At 49.8% G+C, this 25437-nt stretch overlaps 1 protein-coding gene across 1 annotated transcript in view; it reads right to left on the bottom strand.

Moving 5' to 3' along the window:
- LARGE1 (LARGE xylosyl- and glucuronyltransferase 1) overlaps nucleotides 1-25437 on the bottom strand; it is a 431493-nt gene that overhangs the window by 84398 nt on the left and 321658 nt on the right. The window contains exon 7 of the mRNA XM_077266800.1: nucleotides 23846-23950. Within this exon, the coding sequence (XP_077122915.1) occupies nucleotides 23846-23950 (105 nt within the window). The remainder of the gene's footprint in view (nucleotides 1-23845; nucleotides 23951-25437) is intronic.

Here is a 25437-nt window from a genome sequence, read left to right as displayed (position 1 = left end):
TCCTTTACTATGCACAGAACACGGAGGGTTAAATGGCTCCGGCATCTTCCCGACAACCTTATCAGGTGAGAATTGAATTAAGGTATTAGATTTGGATTCCAGGCACAGAAGTTTCAGCAAAGGAAACTTAATCAATGAAATCATTCAGGAACATCTACAGCAGGTTATTACATGGAGGAGGCCGGGAAATACGCACCAGTCAGAAATGGGGAAACTGGATAACAGAGCAACATATCACATAGGAAAAACTAATTCTTAGGAAAATCACATAACAATTCATAAAATAAGCAATGTAATTAGAAAATAATAATATACCTGCTATAATACTGCCTCCATGAACAAGAATATAACTACTATAATACTGCTCCTATGTACAAGAATATAACTACTATAATACTGCCCCTATGTACAGGAATATAACTACTATAATACTGCCCCTATATACAAGAATATAACTACTATAATACTGCCCCTATGTACAAGAATATAACTACTATAATACTGCCCCTATGTGCAAGAATATAACTACTATAATACTGCCCCTATGTACAAGAATATACCGGTAACTACTATAATACTGCTCCTATGTACAAGAATATAACTACTATAATACTGCTCCTATGTACAAGAATATAACTACTATAATACTGCTCCTATGTACCAGAATATAACTACTATAATACTGCCCCTATGTACAAGAATATAACTACTATAATACTGCTCCTATGTACAAGAATATAACTACTATAATACTGCCCCTATGTACAAGAATATAACTACTATAATACTGCTCCTATGTACAAGAATATAACTACTATAATACTGCCCCTATGTACAAGAATATAACTACTATAATACTGCTCCTATGTACCAGAATATAACTACTATAATACTGCTCCTATATACAAGAATATAACTACTATAATACTGCTCCTATGTACAAGAATATAACTACTATAATACTGCCCCTCTGTACAAGAATATAACGACTATAATACTGCCTCTATGTACAAGAATATAACTACTATAATACTGCTCCTATGTACAAGAATATAACTACTATAATACTGCCCCTATGTACAAGAATATAACTACTATAATACTGCCCCCTATGTACAAGAATACAACTACTATAATACTGCCCCTCTGTACAAGAATATAACGACTATAATACTGTCCCTATGTACAGGAATATAACTACTATAATACTGCCCCTATATACAAGAATATAACTACTATAATACTGCCCCTATGTACAAGAATATAACTACTATAATACTGCTCCTATGTACAAGAATATAACTACTATAATACTGCCCACTATGTACAAGAATATAACTACTGTAATACTGCCCCTATGTACAAGAATATAACTACTATAATACTGCTCCCTATATACAAGAATATAACTACTATAATACTGCCCATATGTACAAGAATATAACTACTATAATACTGCTCCTATGTACAGGAATATAACTACTATAATACTGCCCAAATGTACAAGAATATAACTACTATAATACTGCTCCTATGTACAGGAATATAACTACTATAATTCTGCCCCGATGTACAAGAATATACTGTAACTACTAAAATACTGCTCCTATGTACAAGAATATAACTACTATAATACTGCCCCCTATGTACAAGAATATAACTACTATAATACTGCCCCTATGCAGAAAATTATATCTACTTTTCCTCGGACCCTCCTTTCCCTTCAGTAGAGGCCACTAGCGTAGCTACCGGGGGGGGCAGAGGGGGGCGGTCGCCCAGGGCCCCACGCTCTGAGTGGGCCCACCCAGAGCTACGCTACTGTAACTATTGATCTCCCTGCTCTGCCGCCCTGCTGCTATGGGGCCCCTCAGCAGTCTGGGGGGGCCGGTGCCAGCACTGGGCCACCCGCCCGTCATCGCAAGGTCAGCTGTACTGGCATTTAGCTGATACAGCTGAAAGCATTGATGATGGGAGAAGGAGCGCTACCCTCCTTCTCCCATCATCACTCTTTCAGCGTCTGACGTCACTGATGCCAACACTGACAGCGGGCGCGATGACGTCACTGCCCGGAGCCCGCTGTCAGGAGATCAGCGGGTGCTCAGAGCAGCGGAGGAAGTGGAACCAGGAAGAAGACAGGTGAGTATTTATTTATTTTTTATGGGGGCTGCCTCATACTTCAGGGTCTGCCTATAAGGGTGCTGCTTTATACTACAGGGTCTGCCTATAGGGGTGCTGCCTTATACTACAGGGTCTGCCTATGGGGGGGCTGCCTTATACTACAGGGTCAGCCTATGGGGTTCTGTCATATACTACAGGGTCTGCCTATGGGGGTGCTGACTTATACTACAGGGTCTGCCTATAGGGGTGCTGCTTTATACTACAGGGTCTGCCTGTGAAGTGCAGCCTTATACTGCAGAGTCTGCCTGTGGGGAGCTGCCTTATACTACAGGGAATGCCTATGGGTGCTAACTTATACTACAGGGTCTGCCTATAGGGGTGCTGCCTTATACTACAGGATCTGGCTACAGGGATGATGCCTTATACTACAGAATCTGCCTATAGGGATGCAGCCTTATACTACAGGATCTGCTTGTGGGGTGCTGCCTTCTACTACAGGGTCTGCCTATGGGTGCTGCCTTGTGCTACAGAGTCTGCCTATGGGGAGTGCATTACACTATATTTAGGATGATCTGGTGCATTATACTATATGGAGGTTATCTATGGGGGCCATCATACAGTGTGGAGATTACAGTGAAGGGGCCATCATACTGTGTTGGAGACAACAGTTTGGAGGCTACTAAGGGGTCAGTATATGGAGCGCCCCCACCGTCGCAGGGCCGTGGGGAACCTGGTACCGGGCCTCTCTGTCTCGGTTCTAGGATTGTCACGGCGGCTAGACCCGGTCCGTGACCCTGCTAAGGGGCGTCGAGTGAAAGTTGAGAGTGATGATGTGTGGTGCAGGGTGCGATGAATAACGAGGACACAGGGTTGTAGTCTCTTTACCTCTTTACTGAAGGTTTCGAGATACTCAATCCAGAGCACTGCTAACAGGGCTGGCTGAGACCGGCCGGTCCGAAGGCACATCCAGAGTTCCCTTAGCAGGTGGGAATCAGTGTCTACCTTCTAGCGCCTGGGTGTTGTAGTCCTTCCCTGCTGAGCACCCCAGGATAGTCCTCACAACTGTTGTGTCTGTCTCTGATGTTCGTTCTCTTCGACCCCCAGATGATATGGTTAGGACGCACCCGTATGACGGGTAGGCTCGGAGGTCTTCCGGGACCCTAGAGTCGCCCCTCTCCCACAGCTGCCTCCGTTGTCTGCTTAGGTGTTTACGTGAGACAGCCAACCTGTAATTAGCTGTCCGGCCGTGGTTTGAAGTAATGCTTAGAGTCTCTTACTTTCTCGGCGTTCCGGCCACCGACTTTGCGCTTCAGAAGGATGTTGCCTCGATCTTACAGCACGACTCCTTCTGGTCCTATCACCTCTGCGCTGTATTCCTGTTTCTCACTCCTTCACAATACCCCTCACTTCTTGTCCTTTCCTAGGAGACTGCCGCTGTAAGCACAGGCACGGCTCCGTAACGTTCTTTCCTGTTCACTAGGGCTCTGCCAGGATCCCACCTCTGACAGGTCCTCTCTCGAGCTCTTCCCACCTCCTTTCTCCCTGACTTCCTGTCCAACCCCCAGTTTTACCCAAGTGTGAGGAGTGGTCTAATAGATAGAACCACCTCCCCTGGTGGCCGGAGTGTGAAGTGTAGTGTGAGTGTTACCTGGTCAGGTGAACTCCTTTAGTGCAATCAGACGTACCATCATTCCCCTGGTGGAAGAGCGAAAGTACTGCAACGACCAGGACTCTGGGGCGCTGCACATACTGTGTGGGTGGTACTATACATTGAGGGGGCATTATACTGTGTATAAGAGAGCATCATACTGTGTATAGGGGAGCTGTACAGGGGGAGACTCGAGTCATTATTCAATGTAAAGTGGGCACTTATTGTTATAGGGGAACTCAGGTTATTGTGACTATCAAAGGGGCACACAGGGCAATATTACTTTCTAGGGGCAAAATATGGGCACTGTTTTCTAGGGCACTTGCACCCGGCATAACTATATTATAGAGGGGTGCTTTAGAATTTAGAGGGCACAGAGAACCACACAGCAGGGGCAGTAATAGGGACACATACGGCAGCAGCGGCTCAGTATTGGGGTATCAGGGGCAGTAATAGGGACACATACGGCAGCAGCGGCTCAGTATTGGGGTATCAGGTGCAGTAATAGGGACACATACGGCAGCAGCGGCTCAGTATTGGGGTATCAGGTGCAGTAATAGGGACACATACGGCAGCAGCGGCTCAGTATTGGGGTATCAGGGGCAGTAATAGGGACACATATGGCAGCAGCGGCTCAGTATTGGGGTATCAGGGGCAGTAATAGGGACACATACGGCAGCAGCGGCTCAGTATTGGGGTATCAGGGGCAGTAATAGGGACACATACGGCAGCAGCGGCTCAGTATTGGGGTATCAGGGGCAGTAATAGGGTCACATACGGCAGCAGCGGCTCAGTATTGGGGTATCAGGGGCAGTAATAAGGACACATACGGCAGCAGAGGCTCAGTATTGGGGTATCAGGTGCAGTAATAGGGTCACATACGGCAGCAGCGGCTCAGTATTGGGGTATCAGGTGCAGTAATAGGGACACATACGGCAGCAGAGGCTCAGTATTGGGGTATCAGGGGCAGTAATAGGGACACATACGGCAGCAGAGGCTCAGTATTGGGGCATCAGGTGCAGTAATAGGGTCACATACGGCAGCAGAGGCTCAGTATTGGGGTATCAGGTGCAGTAATAGGGACACATATGGCAGCAGCAGCTCAGTATTGGGGTATCAGGGGCAGTAATAGGGACACATATGGCAGCAGCGGCTCAGTATTGGGGTATCAGGGGCAGTAATAGGGACACATATGGCAGCAGCAGCTCAGTATTGGGGTATCAGGGGCAGTAATAGGGACACATATGGCAGCAGCGGCTCAGTATTGGGGTATCAGGGGCAGTAATAGGGACACATACGGCAGCAGAGGCTCAGTATTGGGGCATCAGGTGCAGTAATAGGGACACATACGGCAGCAGAGGCTCAGTATTGGGGTATCAGGGGCAGTAATAGGGATACATACGGCAGAGGCTCAGTATTGGGGTATCAGGGGCAGTAATATGGACACATACGGCAGCAGAGGCTCAGTATTGGGGTATCAGGGGCAGTAATAGGGACACATATGGCAGCAGCGGCTCAGTATTGGGATATCAGGGGCAGTAATAGGGACACATATGGCAGCAGAGGCTCAGTATTGGGGTATCAGGTGCAGTAATAGGGTCACATACGGCAGAGGCTCAGTATTGGGGTATCAGGGGCAGTAATAGGGACACATACGGCAGCAGCGGCTCAGTATTGGGGTATCAGGGGCAGTAATAGGGACACATACGGCAGAGGCTCAGTATTGGGGTTTCAGGTGCAGTAATAAGGACACATACGGCAGCAGTGGCTCAGTATTGGGGTATCAGGTGCAGTAATAGGGACACATACGGCAGCAGCGGCTCAGTATTGGGGTATCAGGTGCAGTAATAGGGACACATACGGCAGAGGCTCAGTATTGGGGTATCAGGTGCAGTAATAGGGACACATACGGCAGCAGCGGCTCAGTATTGGGGTATCAGGTGCAGTAATAGGGACACATACGGCAGCAGCGGCTCAGTATTGGGGTATCAGGGGCAGTAATAGGGTCACATACGGCAGCAGCGGCTCAGTATTGGGGTATCAGGTGCAGTAATAGGGACACATACGGCAGAGGCTCAGTATTGGGGTATCAGGGGCAGTAATAGGGACACATACGGCAGCAGAGGCTCAGTATTGGGGTATCAGGTGCAGTAATAGGGACACATACGGCAGAGGCTCAGTATTGGGGTATCAGGGGCAGTAATAAGGACACATACGGCAGCAGCGGTTCAGTATTGGGGTATCAGGGGCAGTAATAGGGACACATACGGCAGCAGAGGCTCAGTATTGGGGTATCAGGGGCAGTAATAGGGACACATACGGCAGCAGCGGCTCAGTATTGGGGTATCAGGGGCAGTAATAGGGACACATATGGCAGCAGCGGCTCAGTATTGGGGTATCAGGGGCAGTAATAGGGACACATATGGCAGCAGTGGCTCAGTATTGGGGTATCAGGTGCAGTAATAGGGACACATACGGCAGCAGCGGTTCAGTATTGGGGTATCAGGTGCAGTAATAGGGACACATACGGCAGCAGCGGCTCAGTATTGGGGTATCAGGGGCAGTAATAGGGACACATATGGCAGCAGCGGCTCAGTATTGGGGTATCAGGGGCAGTAATAGGGACACATATGGCAGCAGTGGCTCAGTATTGGGGTATCAGGTGCAGTAATAGGGACACATACGGCAGCAGAGGCTCAGTATTGGGGTATCAGGTGCAGTAATAGGGACACATACGGCAGAGGCTCAGTATTGGGGTATCAGGGGCAGTAATAAGGACACATACGGCACCAGCGGCTCAGTATTGGGGTATCAGGGGCAGTAATAGGGACACATACGGCAGCAGCGGCTCAGTATTGGGGTATCAGGGGCAGTAATAGGGACACATATGGCAGCAGCGGCTCAGTATTGGGGTATCAGGGGCAGTAATAGGGACACATATGGCAGCAGAGGCTCAGTATTGGGGTATCAGGGGCAGTAATAGGGACACATACGGCAGCAGCGGCTCAGTATTGGGGTATCAGGGGCAGTAATAGGGACACATACAGCAGCAGAGGCTCAGTATTGGGGTATCAGGTGCAGTAATAGGGACACATACGGCAGCAGCGGCTCAGTATTGGGGTATCAGGGGCAGTAATAGGGACACATATGGCAGCAGCGGCTCAGTATTGGGGTATCAGGGGCAGTAATAGGGACACATACGGCAGCAGCGGCTCAGTATTGGGGTATCAGGTGCAGTAATAGGGACACATACGGCAGCAGAGGCTCAGTATTGGGGTATCAGGTGCAGTAATAGGGACACATACGGCAGCAGCGGCTCAGTATTGGGGTATCAGGGGCAGTAATAGGGACACATACGGCAGCAGAGGCTCAGTATTGGGGTATCAGGTGCAGTAATAGGGACACATACGGCAGCAGCGGCTCAGTATTGGGGTATCAGGTGCAGTAATAGGGACACATACGGCAGCAGCGGCTCAGTATTGGGGTATCAGGTGCAGTAATAGGGACACATATGGCAGCAGCGGCTCAGTATTGGGGAATCAGGGGCAGTAATAGGGACACATACGGCAGCAGAGGCTCAGTATTGGGGTATCAGGTGCAGTAATAGGGGCACATATGGCAGCAGCGGCTCAGTATTGAGGTATCAGGTGCAGTAATAGGGACACATACGGCAGCAGCGGCTCAGTATTGGGGTATCAGGTGCAGTAATAGGGACACATACGGCAGCAGCGGCTCAGTATTGGGGTATCAGGGGCAGTAATAGGGACACATACGGCAGCAGCGGCTCAGTATTGGGGAATCAGGGGCAGTAATAGGGAGACATACGGCAGCAGCGGCTCAGTATTGGGGTATCAGGTGCAGTAATAGGGACACATACGGCAGCAGCGGCTCAGTATTGGGGAATCAGGGGCAGTAATAGGGACACATACGGCAACAGTGGCTCAGTATTGGGGTATCAGGTGCAGTAATGGGGACACATAGGGCAGCAGCGGCTCAGTATTGGGGTATCAGGTGCAGTAATAGGGACACATACGGCAGCAGAGGCTCAGTATTGGGGTATCAGGTGCAGTAATAGGGTCACATACGGCAGCAGCGGCTCAGTATTGGGGTATCAGGGGCAGTAATAGGGACACATACGGCAGCAGTGGCTCAGTATTGGGGTATCAGGTGCAGTAATAGGGACACATATGGCAGCAGAGGCTCAGTATTGAGGTATCAGGTGCAGTAATAGGGACACATATGGCAGCAGCGGCTCAGTATTGAGGTATCAGGTGCAGTAATAGGGACACATACGGCAGCAGCGGCTCAGTATTGGGGTATCAGGTGCAGTAATAGGGTCACATATGGCAGCAGCGGCTCAGTATTGGGGTATCAGGGGCAGTAATAGGGACACATACGGCAGCAGCGGCTCAGTATTGGGGTATCAGGTGCAGTAATAGGGGCACATACGGCAGCAGCGGCTCAGTATTGGGGTATCAGGTGCAGTAATAGGGGCACATACAGCAGCAGAGGCTCAGTATTGGGGTATCAGGTGCAGTAATAGGGACACATACAGCAGCAGAGGCTCAGTATTGGGGTATCAGGTGCAGTAATAGGGACACATACGGCAGCAGCGGCTCAGTATTGGGGTATCAGGGGCAGTAATAGGGACACATACAGCAGCAGCGGCTCAGTATTGGGGTATCAGGGGCAGTAATAGGGAGACATACGGCAGCAGCGGCTCAGTATTGGGGTATCAGGTGCAGTAATAGGGACACATATGGCAGCAGCGGCTCAGTATTGGGGAATCAGGGGCAGTAATAGGGACACATACGGCAGCAGAGGCTCAGTATTGGGGTATCAGGTGCAGTAATAGGGGCACATATGGCAGCAGCGGCTCAGTATTGAGGTATCAGGTGCAGTAATAGGGACACATACGGCAGCAGCAGCGGCTCAGTATTGGGGTATCAGGGGCAGTAATAGGGACACATACAGCAGCAGTGGCTCAGTATTGGGGTATCAGGGGCAGTAATAGGGAGACATACGGCAGCAGCGGCTCAGTATTGGGGTATCAGGTGCAGTAATAGGGACACATACGGCAGCAGCGGCTCAGTATTGGGGAATCAGGGGCAGTAAAAGGGACACATACGGCAGCAGTGGCTCAGTATTGGGGTATCAGGTGCAGTAATGGGGACACATAGGGCAGCAGCGGCTCAGTATTGGGGTATCAGGTGCAGTAATAGGGACACATATGGCAGCAGCGGCTCAGTATTGGGGAATCAGGGGCAGTAATAGGGACACATACGGCAGCAGAGGCTCAGTATTGGGGTATCAGGTGCAGTAATAGGGTCACATACGGCAGCAGCGGCTCAGTATTGGGGTATCAGGGGCAGTAATAGGGACACATACGGCAGCAGTGGCTCAGTATTGGGGTATCAGGTGCAGTAATAGGGACACATACGGCAGCAGCGGCTCAGTATTGGGGTATCAGGTGCAGTAATAGGGACACATACGGCAGCAGAGGCTCAGTATTGGGGTATCAGGTGCAGTAATAGGGACACATACGGCAGCAGCAGCGCAGTATTGGGGTATCAGGGGCAGTAATAGGGACACATACGGCAGCAGCGGCTCAGTATTGGGGTATCAGGGGCAGTAATAGGGACACATACAGCAGCAGCGGCTCAGTATTGGGGTATCAGGTGCAGTAATAGGGTCACATATGGCAGCAGCGGCTCAGTATTGGGGTATCAGGGGCAGTAATAGGGACACATATGGCAGCAGCAGCTCAGTATTGGGGTATCAGGTGCAGTAATAGGGTCACATATGGCAGCAGCGGCTCAGTATTGAGGTATCAGGTGCAGTAATAGGGACACATATGGGAGCAGCGGCTCAGTATTGTAGTATCAGGGGCAGTAATAGGGACACATACGGCAGCAGCGGCTCAGTATTGGGGTATCAGGGACAGTAATAAGGACACATACGGCAGCAGCGGCTCAGTATTGGGGTATCAGGAGCAGTAATAGGGACACATACGGCAGCAGTGGCTCAGTATTGGGGTATCAGGTGCAATAATAGGGTCACATACGGCAGCAGCGGCTCAGTATTGGGGTATCAGGTGAAGTAATAGGGACACATATGGCAGCAGCGGCTCAGTATTGGGGTATCAGGGGCAGTAATAGGGTCACATACGGCAGCAGCAGCTCAGTATTGGGGTATCAGGTGCAGTAATAAGGACACATACGGCAGCAGAGGCTCAGTATTGGGGTATCAGGTGCAGTAATAGGGACACATACGGCAGCAGAGGCTCAGTATTGGGGTATCAGGGGCAGTAATAGGGACACATACGGCAGCAGAGGCTCAGTATTGGGGTATCAGGTGCAGTAATAGGGACACATACGGCAGCAGAGGCTCAGTATTGGGGTATCAGGTGTAGTAATAAGGACACATACGGCAGCAGCGGCTCAGTATTGGGGTATCAGGGGCAGTAATAGGGACACATACGGCAGCAGAGGCTCAGTATTGGGGTATCAGGTGCAGTAATAGGGACACATATGGCAGCAGTGGCTCAGTATTGGGGCATCAGGGGCAGTAATAGGGACACATACGGCAGCAGCGGCTCAGTATTGGGGTATCAGGTGCAGTAATAGAGACACATACGGCAGAGGCTCAGTATTGGGGTATCAGGGGCAGTAATAGGGACACATACGGCAGCAGCGGCTCAGTATTGGGGTATCAGGGGCAGTAATAGGGACACATACGGCAGCAGCGGCTCAGTATTGGGGTATCAGGGGCAGTAGTAGGGACACATATGGCAGCAGAGGCTCAGTATTGGGGTATCAGGGGCAGTAATAGGGACACATATGGCAGCAGCGGCTCAGTATTGGGGTATCAGGGGCAGTAGTAGGGACACATACGGCAGCAGCGGCTCAGTATTGGGGTATCAGGGGCAGTAATAGGGACACATATGGCAGCAGTGGCTCAGTATTGGGGTATCAGGTGCAGTAATAGGGACACATACAGCAGCAGCGGCTCAGTATTGGGGTATCAGGTGCAGTAATAGGGACACATACGGCAGCAGCGGCTCAGTATTGGGGTATCAGGTGCAGTAATAGGGACACATATGGCAGCAGCGGCTCAGTATTGGGGTATCAGGGGCAGTAATAGGGACACATATGGCAGCAGCGGCTCAGTATTGGGGTATCAGGGACAGTAATATGGACACATATGGCAGCAGAGGCTCAGTATTGGGGTATCAGGGGCAGTAATAGGGACACATACGGCAGCAGCGGCTCAGTATTGGGGTATCAGGGGCAGTAATAGGGACACATACAGCAGCAGAGGCTCAGTATTGGGGTATCAGGTGCAGTAATAGGGACACATACGGCAGCAGCGGCTCAGTATTGGGGTATCAGGGGCAGTAATAGGGACACATACGGCAGCAGCGGCTCAGTATCGGGGTATCGGGCAGTAATAGGGAGACATACGGCAGCAGCGGCTCAGTATTGGGGTATCAGGTGCAGTAATAGGGACACATACGGCAGCAGTGGCTCAGTATTGGGGTATCAGGTGCAGTAATAGAGTCACATACGGCAGCAGTGGCTCAGTATTGGGGCATCAGGTGCAGTAATAGGGACACATACGGCAGCAGAGGCTCAGTATTGGGGTATCAGGGGCAGTAATAAGGACACATACGGCAGCAGCGGCTCAGTATTGGGGTATCAGGTGCAGTAATAGGGACACATACGGCAGAGGCTCAGTATTGGGGTATCAGGGGCAGTAATAAGGACACATACGGCAGCAGCGGCTCAGTATTGGGGTATCAGGGGCAGTAATAGGGACACATACGGCAGCAGCGACTCAGTATTGGGGTATCAGGGGCAGTAATAGGGACACATATGGCAGCAGCGGCTCAGTATTGGGGTATCAGGGGCAGTAATAGGGACACATATGGCAGCAGCGGCTCAGTATTGGGGTATCAGGGGCAGTAATAAGGACACATACGGCAGCAGCGGCTCAGTATTGTGGTATCAGGTGTAGTAATAGGGTCACATACGGCAGCAGTGGCTCAGTATTGGGGTATCAGGGGAAGTAATAGGGACACATACGGCAGCAGTGGCTCAGTATTGGGGTATCAGGTGCAATAATAGGGTCACATACGGTAGCAGCGGCTCAGTATTAGGGAATCAGGTGCAATAATAGGGTCACATATGGCAGCAGCGGCTCAGTATTGGGGTATCAGGTGCAGTAATAGGAACACATACGGCAGCAGCGGCTCAGTATTGGGGTATCAGGGGCAGTAATAGGGACACATACGGCAGCAGCGGCTCAGTATTGGGGTATCAGGTGCAGTAATAGGGACACATACGGCAGAGGCTCAGTATTGGGGTATCAGGGGCAGTAATAAGGACACATACGGCAGCAGCGGTTCAGTATTGGGGTATCAGGTGCAGTAATAGGGACACATACGGCAGCAGCGGCTCAGTATTGGGGTATCAGGGGCAGTAATAGGGACACATATGGCAGCAGCGGCTCAGTATTGGGGTATCAGGTGCAGTAATAGGGACACATACGGCAGCAGCGGCTCAGTATTGGGGTATCAGGTGCAGTAATAGGGACACATACGGCAGAGGCTCAGTATTGGGGTATCAGGGGCAGTAATAAGGACACATACGGCAGCAGCGGTTCAGTATTGGGGTATCAGGTGCAGTAATAGGGACACATACGGCAGCAGCGGCTCAGTATTGGGGTATCAGGGGCAGTAATAGGGACACATATGGCAGCAGCGGCTCAGTATTGGGGTATCAGGGGCAGTAATAGGGACACATATGGCAGCAGCGGCTCAGTATTGGGGTATCAGGGGCAGTAATAGGGACACATACGGCAGCAGCGGCTCAGTATTGGGGTATCAGGGGCAGTAATAGGGACACATACAGCAGCAGAGGCTCAGTATTGGGGTATCAGGTGCAGTAATAGGGTCACATACGGCAGCAGCGGCTCAGTATTGGGGTATCAGGGGCAGTAATAGGGACACATACGGCAGCAGCGGCTCAGCATTGGGGTATCATGTGCAGTAATAGGGACACATACGGCAGCAGTGGCTCAGTATTGGGGTATCAGGTGCAGTAATAGAGTCACATACGGCAGCAGCGGCTCAGTATTGGGGTATCAGGTGCAGTAATAGGGACACATACGGCAGAGGCTCAGTATTGGGGTATCAGGGGCAGTAATAAGGACACATACGGCAGCAGCGGCTCAGTATTGGGGCATCAGGTGCAGTAATAGGGACACATACGGCAGCAGCGGCTCAGTATTGGGGTATCAGGTGCAGTAATAGGGACACATACGGCAGAGGCTCAGTATTGGGGTATCAGGGGCAGTAATAAGGACACATACGGCAGCAGCGGCTCAGTATTGGGGTATCAGGGGCAGTAATAGGGACACATACGGCAGCAGCGACTCAGTATTGGGGTATCAGGGGCAGTAATAGGGACACATATGGCAGCAGCGGCTCAGTATTGGGGTATCAGGGGCAGTAATAGGGACACATATGGCAGCAGCGGCTCAGTATTGGGGTATCAGGGGCAGTAATAAGGACACATACGGCAGCAGCGGCTCAGTATTGTGGTATCAGGGGCAGTAATAGGGACACATACGGCAGCAGCGACTCAGTATTGGGGTATCAGGGGCAGTAATAGGGACACATATGGCAGCAGCGGCTCAGTATTGGGGTATCAGGGGCAGTAATAGGGACACATACGGCAGCAGCGGCTCAGTATTGTGGTATCAGGGGCAGTAATAGGGACACATACGGCAGCAGTGGCTCAGTATTGGGGTATCAGGGGCAGTAATAGGGACACATACGGCAGCAGTGGCTCAGTATTGGGGTATCAGGGGCAGTAATAGGGACACATACGGCAGCAGTGGCTCAGTATTGGGGTATCAGGGGCAGTAATAGGGTCACATACGGCAGCAGCGGCTCAGTATTGGGATATCAGGTGCAGTAATAGGGACACATACGGCAGCAGCGGCTCAGTATTGGGGTATCAGGGGCAGTAATAGGGTCACATACGGCAGCAGCGGCTCAGTATTGGGGTATCAGGTGCAGTAATAGGGACACATACAGCAGCAGTGGCTCAGTATTGGGGTATCAGGGGCAGTAATAGGGTCACATACGGCAGCAGAGGCTCAGTATTGGGGTATCAGGGGCAGTAATAGGGTCACATACGGCAGCAGCGGCTCAGTATTGGGGTATCAGGTGCAGTAATAGGGACACATACAGCAGCAGTGGCTCAGTATTGGGGTATCAGGGGCAGTAATAGGGTCACATACGGCAGCAGCGGCTCAGTATTGGGGTATCAGGGGCAGTAATAGGGTCACATACGGCAGCAGAGGCTCAGTATTGGGGTATCAGGGGCAGTAATAGGGACACATACGGCAGCAGCGGCTCAGTATTGGGGTATCAGGGGCAGTAATAGGGACACATACGGCAGCAGAGGCTCAGTATTGGGGCATCAGGTGCAGTAATAGGGACACATACGGCAGCAGCGGCTCAGTATTGAGGTATCAGGGGCAGTAATAGGGACACATACGGCAGCAGCGGCTCAGTATTGGGGTATCAGGTGCAGTAATAGGGACACATATGGCAGCAGTGGCTCAGTATTGGGGTATCAGGTGCAGTAATAGGGACACATATGGCAGCAGCGGCTCAGTATTGGGGTATCAGGTGCAGTAATAAGGACACATACGGCAGCAGCGGCTCAGTATTGGGGTATCAGGTGCAGTAATAGGGACACATACGGCAGCAGCGGCTCAGTATTGGGGTATCAGGGGCAGTAATAAGGACACATACGGCAGCAGCGGCTCAGTATTGGGGTATCAGGGGCAGTAATAGGGACACATATGGCAGCAGCGGCTCAGTATTGGGGTATCAGGGGCAGTAATAGGGACACATATGGCAGCAGCGGCTCAGTATTGGGGTATCAGGGGCAGTAATAGGGACACATATGGCAGCAGAGGCTCAGTATTGGGGTATCAGGGGCAGTAATAGGGACACATACGGCAGCAGCGGCTCAGTATTGGGGTATCAGGGGCAGTAATAGGGACACATACAGCAGCAGAGGCTCAGTATTGGGGTATCAGGTGCAGTAATAGGGACACATACGGCAGCAGCGGCTCAGTATTGGGGTATCAGGGGCAGTAATAGGGACACATACGGCAGCAGCGGCTCAGTATTGGGGTATCAGGTGCAGTAATAGGGACACATATGGCAGCAGCGGCTCAGTATTGGGGTATCAGGGGCAGTAATAGGGACACATACGGCAGCAGCGGCTCAGTATTGGGGTATCAGGGGCAGTAATAGGGACACATACGGCAGCAGCGGCTCAGTATTGGGGTATCAGGGGCAGTAATAGGGACACATATGGCAGCAGCGGCTCAGTATTGGGGTATCAGGGGCAGTAATAGGGACACATATGGCAGCAGAGGCTCAGTATTGGGGTATCAGGGGCAGTAATAGGGACACATACGGCAGCAGCGGCTCAGTATTGGGGTATCAGGGGCAGTAATAGGGACACATACAGCAGCAGAGGCTCAGTATTGGGGTATCAGGTGCAGTAATAGGGACACATACGGCAGCAGCGGCTCAGTATTGGGGTATCAGGGGCAGTAATAGGGACACATACGGCAGCAGCGGCTCAGTATCGGGGTATCGGGCAGTAATAGGGACACATACGGCAGCAGCGGCTCAGTATTGGGATATCAGGTGCAGTAATAGGGACACATACGGCAGCAGCGGCTCAGTATCGGGGTATCAGGTGCAGTAATAGGGGCACATACGGCAGCAGCGGCTCAGTATTGGGGTATCAGGGGCAGTAATAGGGACACATACGGCAGCAGCGGCTCAGTATTGGGGTATCAGGGGCAGTAATAGGGACACATATGGCAGCAGCGGCTCAGTATTGGGGTATCAGGTGCAGTAATAGGGACACATACGGCAGCAGCGGCTCAGTATCGGGGTATCAGGTGCAGTAATAGGGAGACATACGGCAGCAGCGGCTCAGTATTGGGGTATCAGGTGCAGTAATAAGGACACATATGGCAGCAGCGGCTCAGTATTGGGGTATCAGGGGCAGTAATAGGGACACATATGGCAGCAGCGGCTCAGTATTGGGGAATCAGGGGCAGTAATAAGGACACATACGGCAGCAGCGGCTCAGTATTGGGGTATCAGGGGCAGTAATAGGGACACATACGGCAGCAGCGGCTCAGTATTGGGGTATCAGGTGTAGTAATAGGGACACATACGGCAGCAGCGGCTCAGTATTGGGGTATCAGGTGCAGTAATAGGGTCACATACGGCAGCAGCGGCTCAGTATTGGGGTATCAGGGGCAGTAATAAGGACACATACAGCAGCAGCGGCTCAGTATTGGGGTATCAGGGGCAGTAATAGGGACACATACGGCAGCAGCGGCTCAGTATTGGGGTATCAGGGGCAGTAATAGGGACACATACGGCAGCAGCTGCTCAGTATTGGGGTATCAGGGGCAGTAATAGGGACACATACGGCAGCAGCGGCTCATTATTGGGGTATCAGGTGTAGTAATAGGGACACATACGGCAGCAGCGGCTCAGTATTGGGGTATCAGGTGCAGTAATAGGGTCACATACGGCAGCAGCGGCTCAGTATTGGGGTATCAGGGGCAGTAATAAGGACACATACAGCAGCAGCGGCTCAGTATTGGGGTATCAGGGGCAGTAATAGGGACACATACGGCAGCAGCGGCTCAGTATTGGGGTATCAGGGGCAGTAATAGGGACACATACGGCAGCAGCTGCTCAGTATTGGGGTATCAGGGGCAGTAATAGGGACACATATGGCAGCAGCGGCTCAGTATTGGGGTATCAGGTGCAGTAATAGGGACACATACGGCAGCAGCGGCTCAGTATCGGGGTATCAGGTGCAGTAATAGGGAGACATACGGCAGCAGCGGCTCAGTATTGGGGTATCAGGGGCAGTAATAGGGACACATATGGCAGCAGCGGCTCAGTATTGGGGAATCAGGGGCAGTAATAAGGACACATACGGCAGCAGCGGCTCAGTATTGGGGTATCAGGGGCAGTAATAGGGACACATACGGCAGCAGCGGCTCAGTATTGGGGTATCAGGTGTAGTAATAGGGACACATACGGCAGCAGCGGCTCAGTATTGGGGTATCAGGTGCAGTAATAGGGTCACATACGGCAGCAGCGGCTCAGTATTGGGGTATCAGGGGCAGTAATAAGGACACATACGGCAGCAGAGGCTCAGTATTGAGGTATCAGGTGCAGTAATAGGGACACATACGGCAGCAGCGGCTCAGTATTGGGGTATCAGGGGCAGTAATAAGGACACATACGGCAGCAGAGGCTCAGTATTGGGGTATCAGGGGCAGTAATAGGGACACATACGGCAGCAGCGGCTCAGTATTGGGGTATCAGGGGCAGTAATAGGGTCACATACGGCAGCAGCGGCTCAGTATTGGGGTATCAGGTGTAGTAATAGGGTCACATACAGCAGCAGCGGCTCAGTATTGGGGTATCGGGCAGTAATAGGGACACATATGGCAGCAGCGGCTCAGTATTGGGGAATCAGGGGCAGTAATAGGCACACATACGACAGCAGAGGCTCAGTATTGGAGTATCAGGGGCAGTAATAGGCACACATACGACAGCTGCGGCTCAGTATTGGGGTATCAGGCGCAGTAATAGGGACACATACAGCAGCAGCGGCTCAGTATTGGGGTATCAGGGGCAGTAATAGGGACACATACGGCAGCAGAGGCTCAGTATTGGGGTATCAGGGGCAGTAATAAGGACACATACGGCAGCAGCGGCTCAGTATTGGGGTATCAGGGGCAGTAATAGGGACACATACGGCAGCAGAGGCTCAGTATTGGGGTATCAGGTGCAGTAATAGGGTCACATACGGCAGCAGCGGCTCAGTATTGGGGTATCAGGTGCAGTAATAGGGACACATACGGCAGCAGCAGCGCAGTATTGGGGTATCAGGGGCAGTAATAGGGACACATACGGCAGCAGAGGCTCAGTATTGGGGTATCAGGTGCAGTAATAAGGACACATACGGCAGCAGCGGCTCAGTATTGGGGTATCAGGTGTAGTAATAAGGACACATACGGCAGCAGCGGCTCAGTATTGGGGTATCAGGTGCAGTAATAGGGACACATACGGCAGCAGCGGCTCAGTATTGGGGTATCAGGTGTAGTAATAGGGACACATACGGCAGCAGCGGCTCAGTATTGGGGTATCAGGTGCAGTAATAGGGTCACATACGGCAGCAGCGGCTCAGTATTGGGGTATCAGGGGCAGTAATAAGGACACATACAGCAGCAGCGGCTCAGTATTGGGGTATCAGGGGCAGTAATAGGGACACATACGGCAGCAGCGGCTCAGTATTGGGGTATCAGGGGCAGTAATAGGGACACATACGGCAGCAGCTGCTCAGTATTGGGGTATCAGGGGCAGTAATAGGGACACATATGGCAGCAGCGGCTCAGTATTGGGGTATCAGGTGCAGTAATAGGGACACATACGGCAGCAGCGGCTCAGTATCGGGGTATCAGGTGCAGTAATAGGGAGACATACGGCAGCAGCGGCTCAGTATTGGGGTATCAGGGGCAGTAATAGGGACACATATGGCAGCAGCGGCTCAGTATTGGGGAATCAGGGGCAGTAATAAGGACACATACGGCAGCAGCGGCTCAGTATTGGGGTATCAGGGGCAGTAATAGGGACACATACGGCAGCAGCGGCTCAGTATTGGGGTATCAGGTGTAGTAATAGGGACACATACGGCAGCAGCGGCTCAGTATTGGGGTATCAGGTGCAGTAATAGGGTCACATACGGCAGCAGCGGCTCAGTATTGGGGTATCAGGGGCAGTAATAAGGACACATACGGCAGCAGAGGCTCAGTATTGAGGTATCAGGTGCAGTAATAGGGACACATATGGCAGCAGCGGCTCAGTATTGGGGTATCAGGGGCAGTAATAAGGACACATACGGCAGCAGAGGCTCAGTATTGGGGTATCAGGGGCAGTAATAGGGACACATACGGCAGCAGCGGCTCAGTATTGGGGTATCAGGGGCAGTAATAGGGTCACATACGGCAGCAGCGGCTCAGTATTGGGGTATCAGGTGTAGTAATAGGGACACATACGGCAGCAGCGGCTCAGTATTGGGGTATCAGGGGCAGTAATAGGGACACATATGGCAGCAGCGGCTCAGTATTGGGGAATCAGGGGCAGTAATAGGCACACATACGACAGCAGCGGCTCAGTATTGGAGTATCAGGGGCAGTAATAGGCACACATACGACAGCTGCGGCTCAGTATTGGGGTATCAGGCGCAGTAATAGGGACACATACAGCAGCAGCGGCTCAGTATTGGGGTATCAGGGGCAGTAATAGGGACACATACGGCAGCAGAGGCTCAGTATTGGGGTATCAGGGGCAGTAATAAGGACACATACGGCAGCAGCGGCTCAGTATTGGGGTATCAGGGGCAGTAATAGGGACACATACGGCAGCAGAGGCTCAGTATTGGGGTATCAGGTGCAGTAATAGGGTCACATACGGCAGCAGCGGCTCAGTATTGGGGTATCAGGTGCAGTAATAGGGACACATACGGCAGCAGCAGCGCAGTATTGGGGTATCAGGGGCAGTAATAGGGACACATACGGCAGCAGCGGCTCAGTATTGGGTTATCAGGGGCAGTAATAGGGACACATACGGCAGCAGCGGCTCAGTATTGGGGTATCAGGGGCAGTAATAGGGACACATACGGCAGCAGTGGCTCAGTATTGGGGTATCAGGGGCAGTAATAGGGACACATACGACAGCAGCGGCTCAGTATTGGGGTATCTTCAGTAACAGCGCGGTCATCTGCTGAGCTTCTCCTCCACTATTAGGGGGCATCACACAGCTGTAATCAAGGTTTCCCGGTTAGGGCCCACTCAGTAGCTTCGCCCCCAGAACCAAACCCTATCTACGCCTCTGGTAGAGGCAGGCTGTCTTGCGTTTGCTCGCAGTGTATTATAGCAGTAGATCGATGGAAGCAGCAAAGAGAAAGATTTAATATCCCAAATGGCATAATCTTTACATTTCGCATAATGCGTCGCCTCTTTCACCGCAGCATCGCGGTTTCCAGCTATGAATAAAATTACTCGGACATCTCGCTCAGTTTGAAAAGAAAACCCGGATCCTCCAGTGACATGAAATTTGTGGAGTCTATAAATACGGCGCGGTGCTGCGTTCTGCATGCCAAGTGCCATAAAACAGTAATAGTTGCCGGTCGACACTAATCTTATTAATCCAGGGGCACAAGGAGCCAAAATATCAGCAACATAGCGCGAGTGAAGGAAGACGTGAGGCCAAAACGGAAATCACCCAAACTAGACAGAGGTGGAGCAGAGCGTATTGCAGCACAAACTACGGTATTCCGCTACTGACCTTCTATTTAAGGGTATATTAATGTCGCATCTTCAGGACGGCTCATCAGTATCAGATTTATAGGGGTCCGACAATCTCCACCGATCTGCCGTTCTCAGGATCCTGATGTTAACAGTTAACGAAGCAGAACAGCACAGCTATGTAAATTTGGCAATACTCAGGCACTGCGGCTCAACTCTTATTCACTTCAATAGTAGCAACTCCTGTCCCCTCCTCTGAGGACGTGCTCTTCACATTCAGAAATGGGACGGTCTCATGCAGGCGGTCTGGTCTCTCTCATCAGGGACAAGGGTTTATACAAGCCATTCATAAGCTCTATGTAATGCCCCTAAATAGCAAGTGCTACTCACCTCCACTTATTCTACTCACACCAACTTATGCTACTCACCCCCACTTACGCTACTCACAACCACTTACGCTACTCACCCCCACTTACACTACTCACACCCACTTATGCTACTCACAACCACTTACGCTACTCGCCTTCACTTAAGCTACTCACCCTCACTTACACTACTCACAACCACTTACGCTACTCACCCCCATTTACGCTACTCACCCTTACTTACGCTACTCATCCCCACGTACGTTGCTCACCTCCACTTACCATACTCACACCCACTTACGCTACTCACCTCCACTTACTCTACTCACCCCCACTTACGCTACACACCCTCACTTACGCTACTCACCCTCACTTACACTACTCCCACCCACTTACACTACTCACCTCCACTTACACTACTCACACCCACTTACGCTACTCACCCCCACTTACGCTACTCACACCCACTTACACTACTCATCAACACTTATTCTACTCACCCCCACTTACACTACTCACCGTCACTTATGCTACTCACCCTCACTTACGCTACTCACACCGACTTAAGCTACTCATCTCCACTTATTCTACTCACCCCCACTTATGCTACTCACCCTCACTTACGCTACTCACCCTCACTTACGCTACTCACCTCCACTTACACTACTCACACCAACTTACGCTACTCACCCCCATTTACGCTACTCACACCTACTTACGCTACTCACCTCCACCTATTCTACTCACCCCCACTTATGCTACTCACCCTCACTTATGCTACTCACCCCCAGTTACGCTACTCATACCCAGTTACACTACTCACACCCACTTACGCTACTCACCCCCATTTACACTACTGACACCCACTTACATTACTCACCCCAACTTACACTACTCACCCCCATTTACGCTACTCACACCTACTTACGCTACTCACCTCCACCTATTCTACTCACCCCCACTTATGCTACTCACCCTCACTTATGCTACTCACCCCCAGTTACGCTACTCATACCCAGTTACACTACTCACACCCACTTACGCTACTCACCCCCATTTACACTACTGACACCCATTAAAATTACTCACCCCAACTTACACTACTCACACCCACTTACACTACTCACACCCACTTACGCTACTCACCCCCACTTAAACTACTCACACCCACTTACACTACTCACTCCCACTTACACTACTCACTTTCCACTTACACTACTCACACCCACTTACACTACTTACACCCACTTACACTACTCACCTCCACTTACACTACTTACACCCACTTACACTACTCATCCCCATTTACTAGCTATCTCTAATGCAGATATTTCTTCCAATACGGCATGTGTGAGTTGTCGATAAAACATGGCAACCAAGACAGGTTTTATCAGTCCCATACATGCCTAAATGTACGAGTCGAATTTGGGTGTCATCAATCCTTAAAGGGAACCTGTTATCTGATTTACACTGCCGAAGCCACAGACAACATGAATCAGACACTTGCTGCTCAACTTCAGCCAGTTGAGATTGAGAAAAATCATATTCTGAAAAACTAGCTGGGGGAATGGGTCTTGGATGTCTTGTCCAAAGCCAATGTATGGCAACTTCTCCCTGCACCGATCACTTAGTCTGAATGGTCTCTTCCTATATGTGTGTACAGAGAGACGTCAGTCAGTCAAGCGGATTGTGGTGGGGTGAAGATGCCAACAACCCTCCTTGGCCTAATCCACGCTGCCCATTGTTCAGACAGCAGGAATCGTACGCCGGGTTACTGTTACTCTTGTGTAAAGGTGACGGACTCCGTTTACAAGCCACTAACAAAGTCTCACTTTAAGATTCTGCATTCGCATCTACCAGAGGCAGCATTGCTTTAAGAAGTTTTTTCCAAACTTGCAGAGTGAAGGTGAAGGAAATACATCTTACTGTCTGCAGAACACAGAACGGAACATTACCTGCTCACATTCCTGGACGCAACACTGACAGATCAGCAGAGTGACAAATCACTTGTGGCCAGTGCTAAAGTCTAACGGAGACGGCGTCAATAAGTAATTAACGAAAACAAGCATGAGATACACAGGTACACCAGTGATCAGCACCATGGAGCACGGGAGGGTGTAACATGTGACTGTGACAATAGGGGGCAGTATTATAGTAGTTATATTCTGTACATAGGGGCAGTATTATAGTAGTTATATTCTGTACATAGGGGCAGTATTATAGTAATTATATTCTTGTACATAGGGGCAGTATTATAGTAGTTATATTCTTGTACATAGGGGCAGTATTATAGTAGTTATATTCTGTACATAGGGGCAGTATTATAGTAGTTATATTCTTGTACATAGGGGCAGTATTATAGTAGTTATATTCTGTACATAGGGGCAGTATTATAGTAGTTATATTCTTGTACATAGGGACAGTATTATAGTAGTTATATTCTTGTATATAGGAGGCAGTATTATAGTAGTTATATTCTTGTACATAGGGACAGTATTATAGTAGTTATATTCTTGTACATGGCGACAGTATTATAGTAGTTATATTCTTGTACATAGGAGCAGTATTATAGTAGTTATATTCTTGTACATAGGAGCAGTATTATAGTAGTTATATTCTTGTACATAGGAGCAGTATTATAGTAGTTATATTCTTGTACATAGGGGCAGTATTATAGTAGTTATATTCTTGTACATAGGGGCAGTATTATAGTAGTTATATTCTTGTACATAGGGGCAGTATTATAGTAGTTATATTCTTGTACATGGGACAGTATTATAGTAGTTATATTCTTGTACATAGGGGCAGTATTATAGTAGTTATATTCTTGTACATAGGGGCAGTATTATAGTAGTTATATTCTTGTATATAGGAGGCAGTATTATAGTAGTTATATTCTTGTACATAGGGACAGTATTATAGTAGTTATATTCTTGTACATAGGGGCAGTATTATAGTAGTTATATTCTTGTACATGGGACAGTATTATAGTAGTTATATTCCTGTACATAGGAGCAGTATTATAGTAGTTATATTCTTGTACATAGGGGCAGTATTATAGTAGTTATATTCTTGTATATAGGAGCAGTATTATAGTAGTTATATTCTTGTACATAGGGGGCTGTATTATAGTAGTTATATTCTTGTACATAGGGGCAGTATTATAGTAGTTATATTCTTGTACATAGGGGGCAGTATTATTAGAGATAAATTCACTATACAGTTTTTCCTCCAGACCAGTTATAATAAAAGTCCCCTGCAGATGTTGTACCTGTGTTGTAGCCTCTGCCCAGCGCTGGCCACGGTCGGTGGTTTTTCCATAGATTTCCAAGGTACCAATCACTCTGATTCTCAACCAGCCCCAGAACTTGTTGCCCTGAAAGAAAAAAGAAAATTGATGATTTATGGGCGTCAGGCAAATGAAACAAATAGGAGGCAAATATACGTTATCTTCAGGATGCCTCCAATTCTAGATATGTCCAATAAGTTACTTTTTATTTTTCGGACACCTTAGTGCCAACGTATATGGCTGCCTCTACAAATGCTACAGCTGCCTGAATCTTCCCGCAGAGGCATTACTTTGGTGGGTTCAGAGGCATAGGCAGGTGCCGATTCCTTATCGTAGACCCCAGGGGCCCCTGTAGCACAAGGGCTAGGGCCATTACCGCAGTGAGTGGCGGTGTTCGATGTCCTCCCCGCCTGTCACTGACGGATAAACACGTTCATTGTATTTAAGTCGTGCCCGTGTTCAGTCTTGCCCGAGGCCATTACATTAACGAGGAGAGACGATGCTCAGGATGCATTGCGGCCCCAGCGTTCAGTGGCGTCAATTCCCAGCATTGTGGGGACGAGTTATTCTCATCCCTGCTACCTGTCGCCCTCAATGTCGTCCTGTTTGTCTGACTTTGTCTCTAACCTTCACTGCTCCTTGTCCAGAGTGAATAATGCAATGGACGGATATGTCTTATTTACTCTGCCCGGAATGATGAACTGCGGATTCTGCTCTATCATTGACAGCCTGGACTCCGCTGTACACGATTCCGTTGTTACTCAGTTTCCGTTTATGTTGCTGAAGTTTCTGGACATTTTATTTGCTGTACAACAGACTGCCTCTCCAAGCTGCACAGACTTGTTTCATGCTCCTCCCACTCTAGCAGAGGCACAACATGAAAATCTTTAACCCCAATGTCATCACTCATCTTCCCATCTGGGTTCCCACCGTTCATAATTTTTCTCTCCGCTGACATGATTTGTCGAGAACATGTCAGGAGGCCTCCAGATCACTTTCCAACCCTTAAACCATTAAATTCAGGACATTTAAAGGGGTTAGTCCCACCTTAAGAAATGGGTACCGTCGGAAAGAGCTTGTAAATACAAGCGCTTTTGCAATTTACTGCTCTTTAAAATTTTCAGCCGTTCTTGAGATATTAACACTTTTCTTTTGTTTACTGTCCATTGCCTAGGAGACCGACCACCGCTGCTATACAGTAGAACATGCGCAGTGCTTTCTAGCTGTTTTTTTCTGAGCTTGTAAGCACTGTTTTGAAACTGGCCAGGATCGCTGGAGCATGGGGTTAACTCCTAAACCTTGTCCAGCTTCAAAACTGCACTTACAAGCTAGAAAGCAGCGGTGGTCGGTCTCCTAGGCAACGAACTGTAAACAAAAGAAAAGTGCTAATATCTCAAGAACGGCTGCAAATTTTAACGAGCAGTAAATTGCAAAAGTGCTTGTTTTTGCCAGCACTATCCGACAACGTCTATCTCTAAAAATGGGGGAAAAACCCTTTAAGTCCTGCCCCAAGAATGCCTCCTGTTGGGCGTGTTTTTTTAGTTATCGCCGCATAATTTTTGAGACTGCTTCAA

The sequence above is a fragment of the Ranitomeya variabilis genome, chromosome 5 (assembly GCF_051348905.1).
Source record: "Ranitomeya variabilis isolate aRanVar5 chromosome 5, aRanVar5.hap1, whole genome shotgun sequence".
Classification (NCBI taxonomy): domain Eukaryota; kingdom Metazoa; phylum Chordata; class Amphibia; order Anura; family Dendrobatidae; genus Ranitomeya; species Ranitomeya variabilis.
The sequence above is the reverse complement of the archived record's forward strand: the minus strand, read 5'-3'. Positions and strand labels throughout refer to the sequence as shown.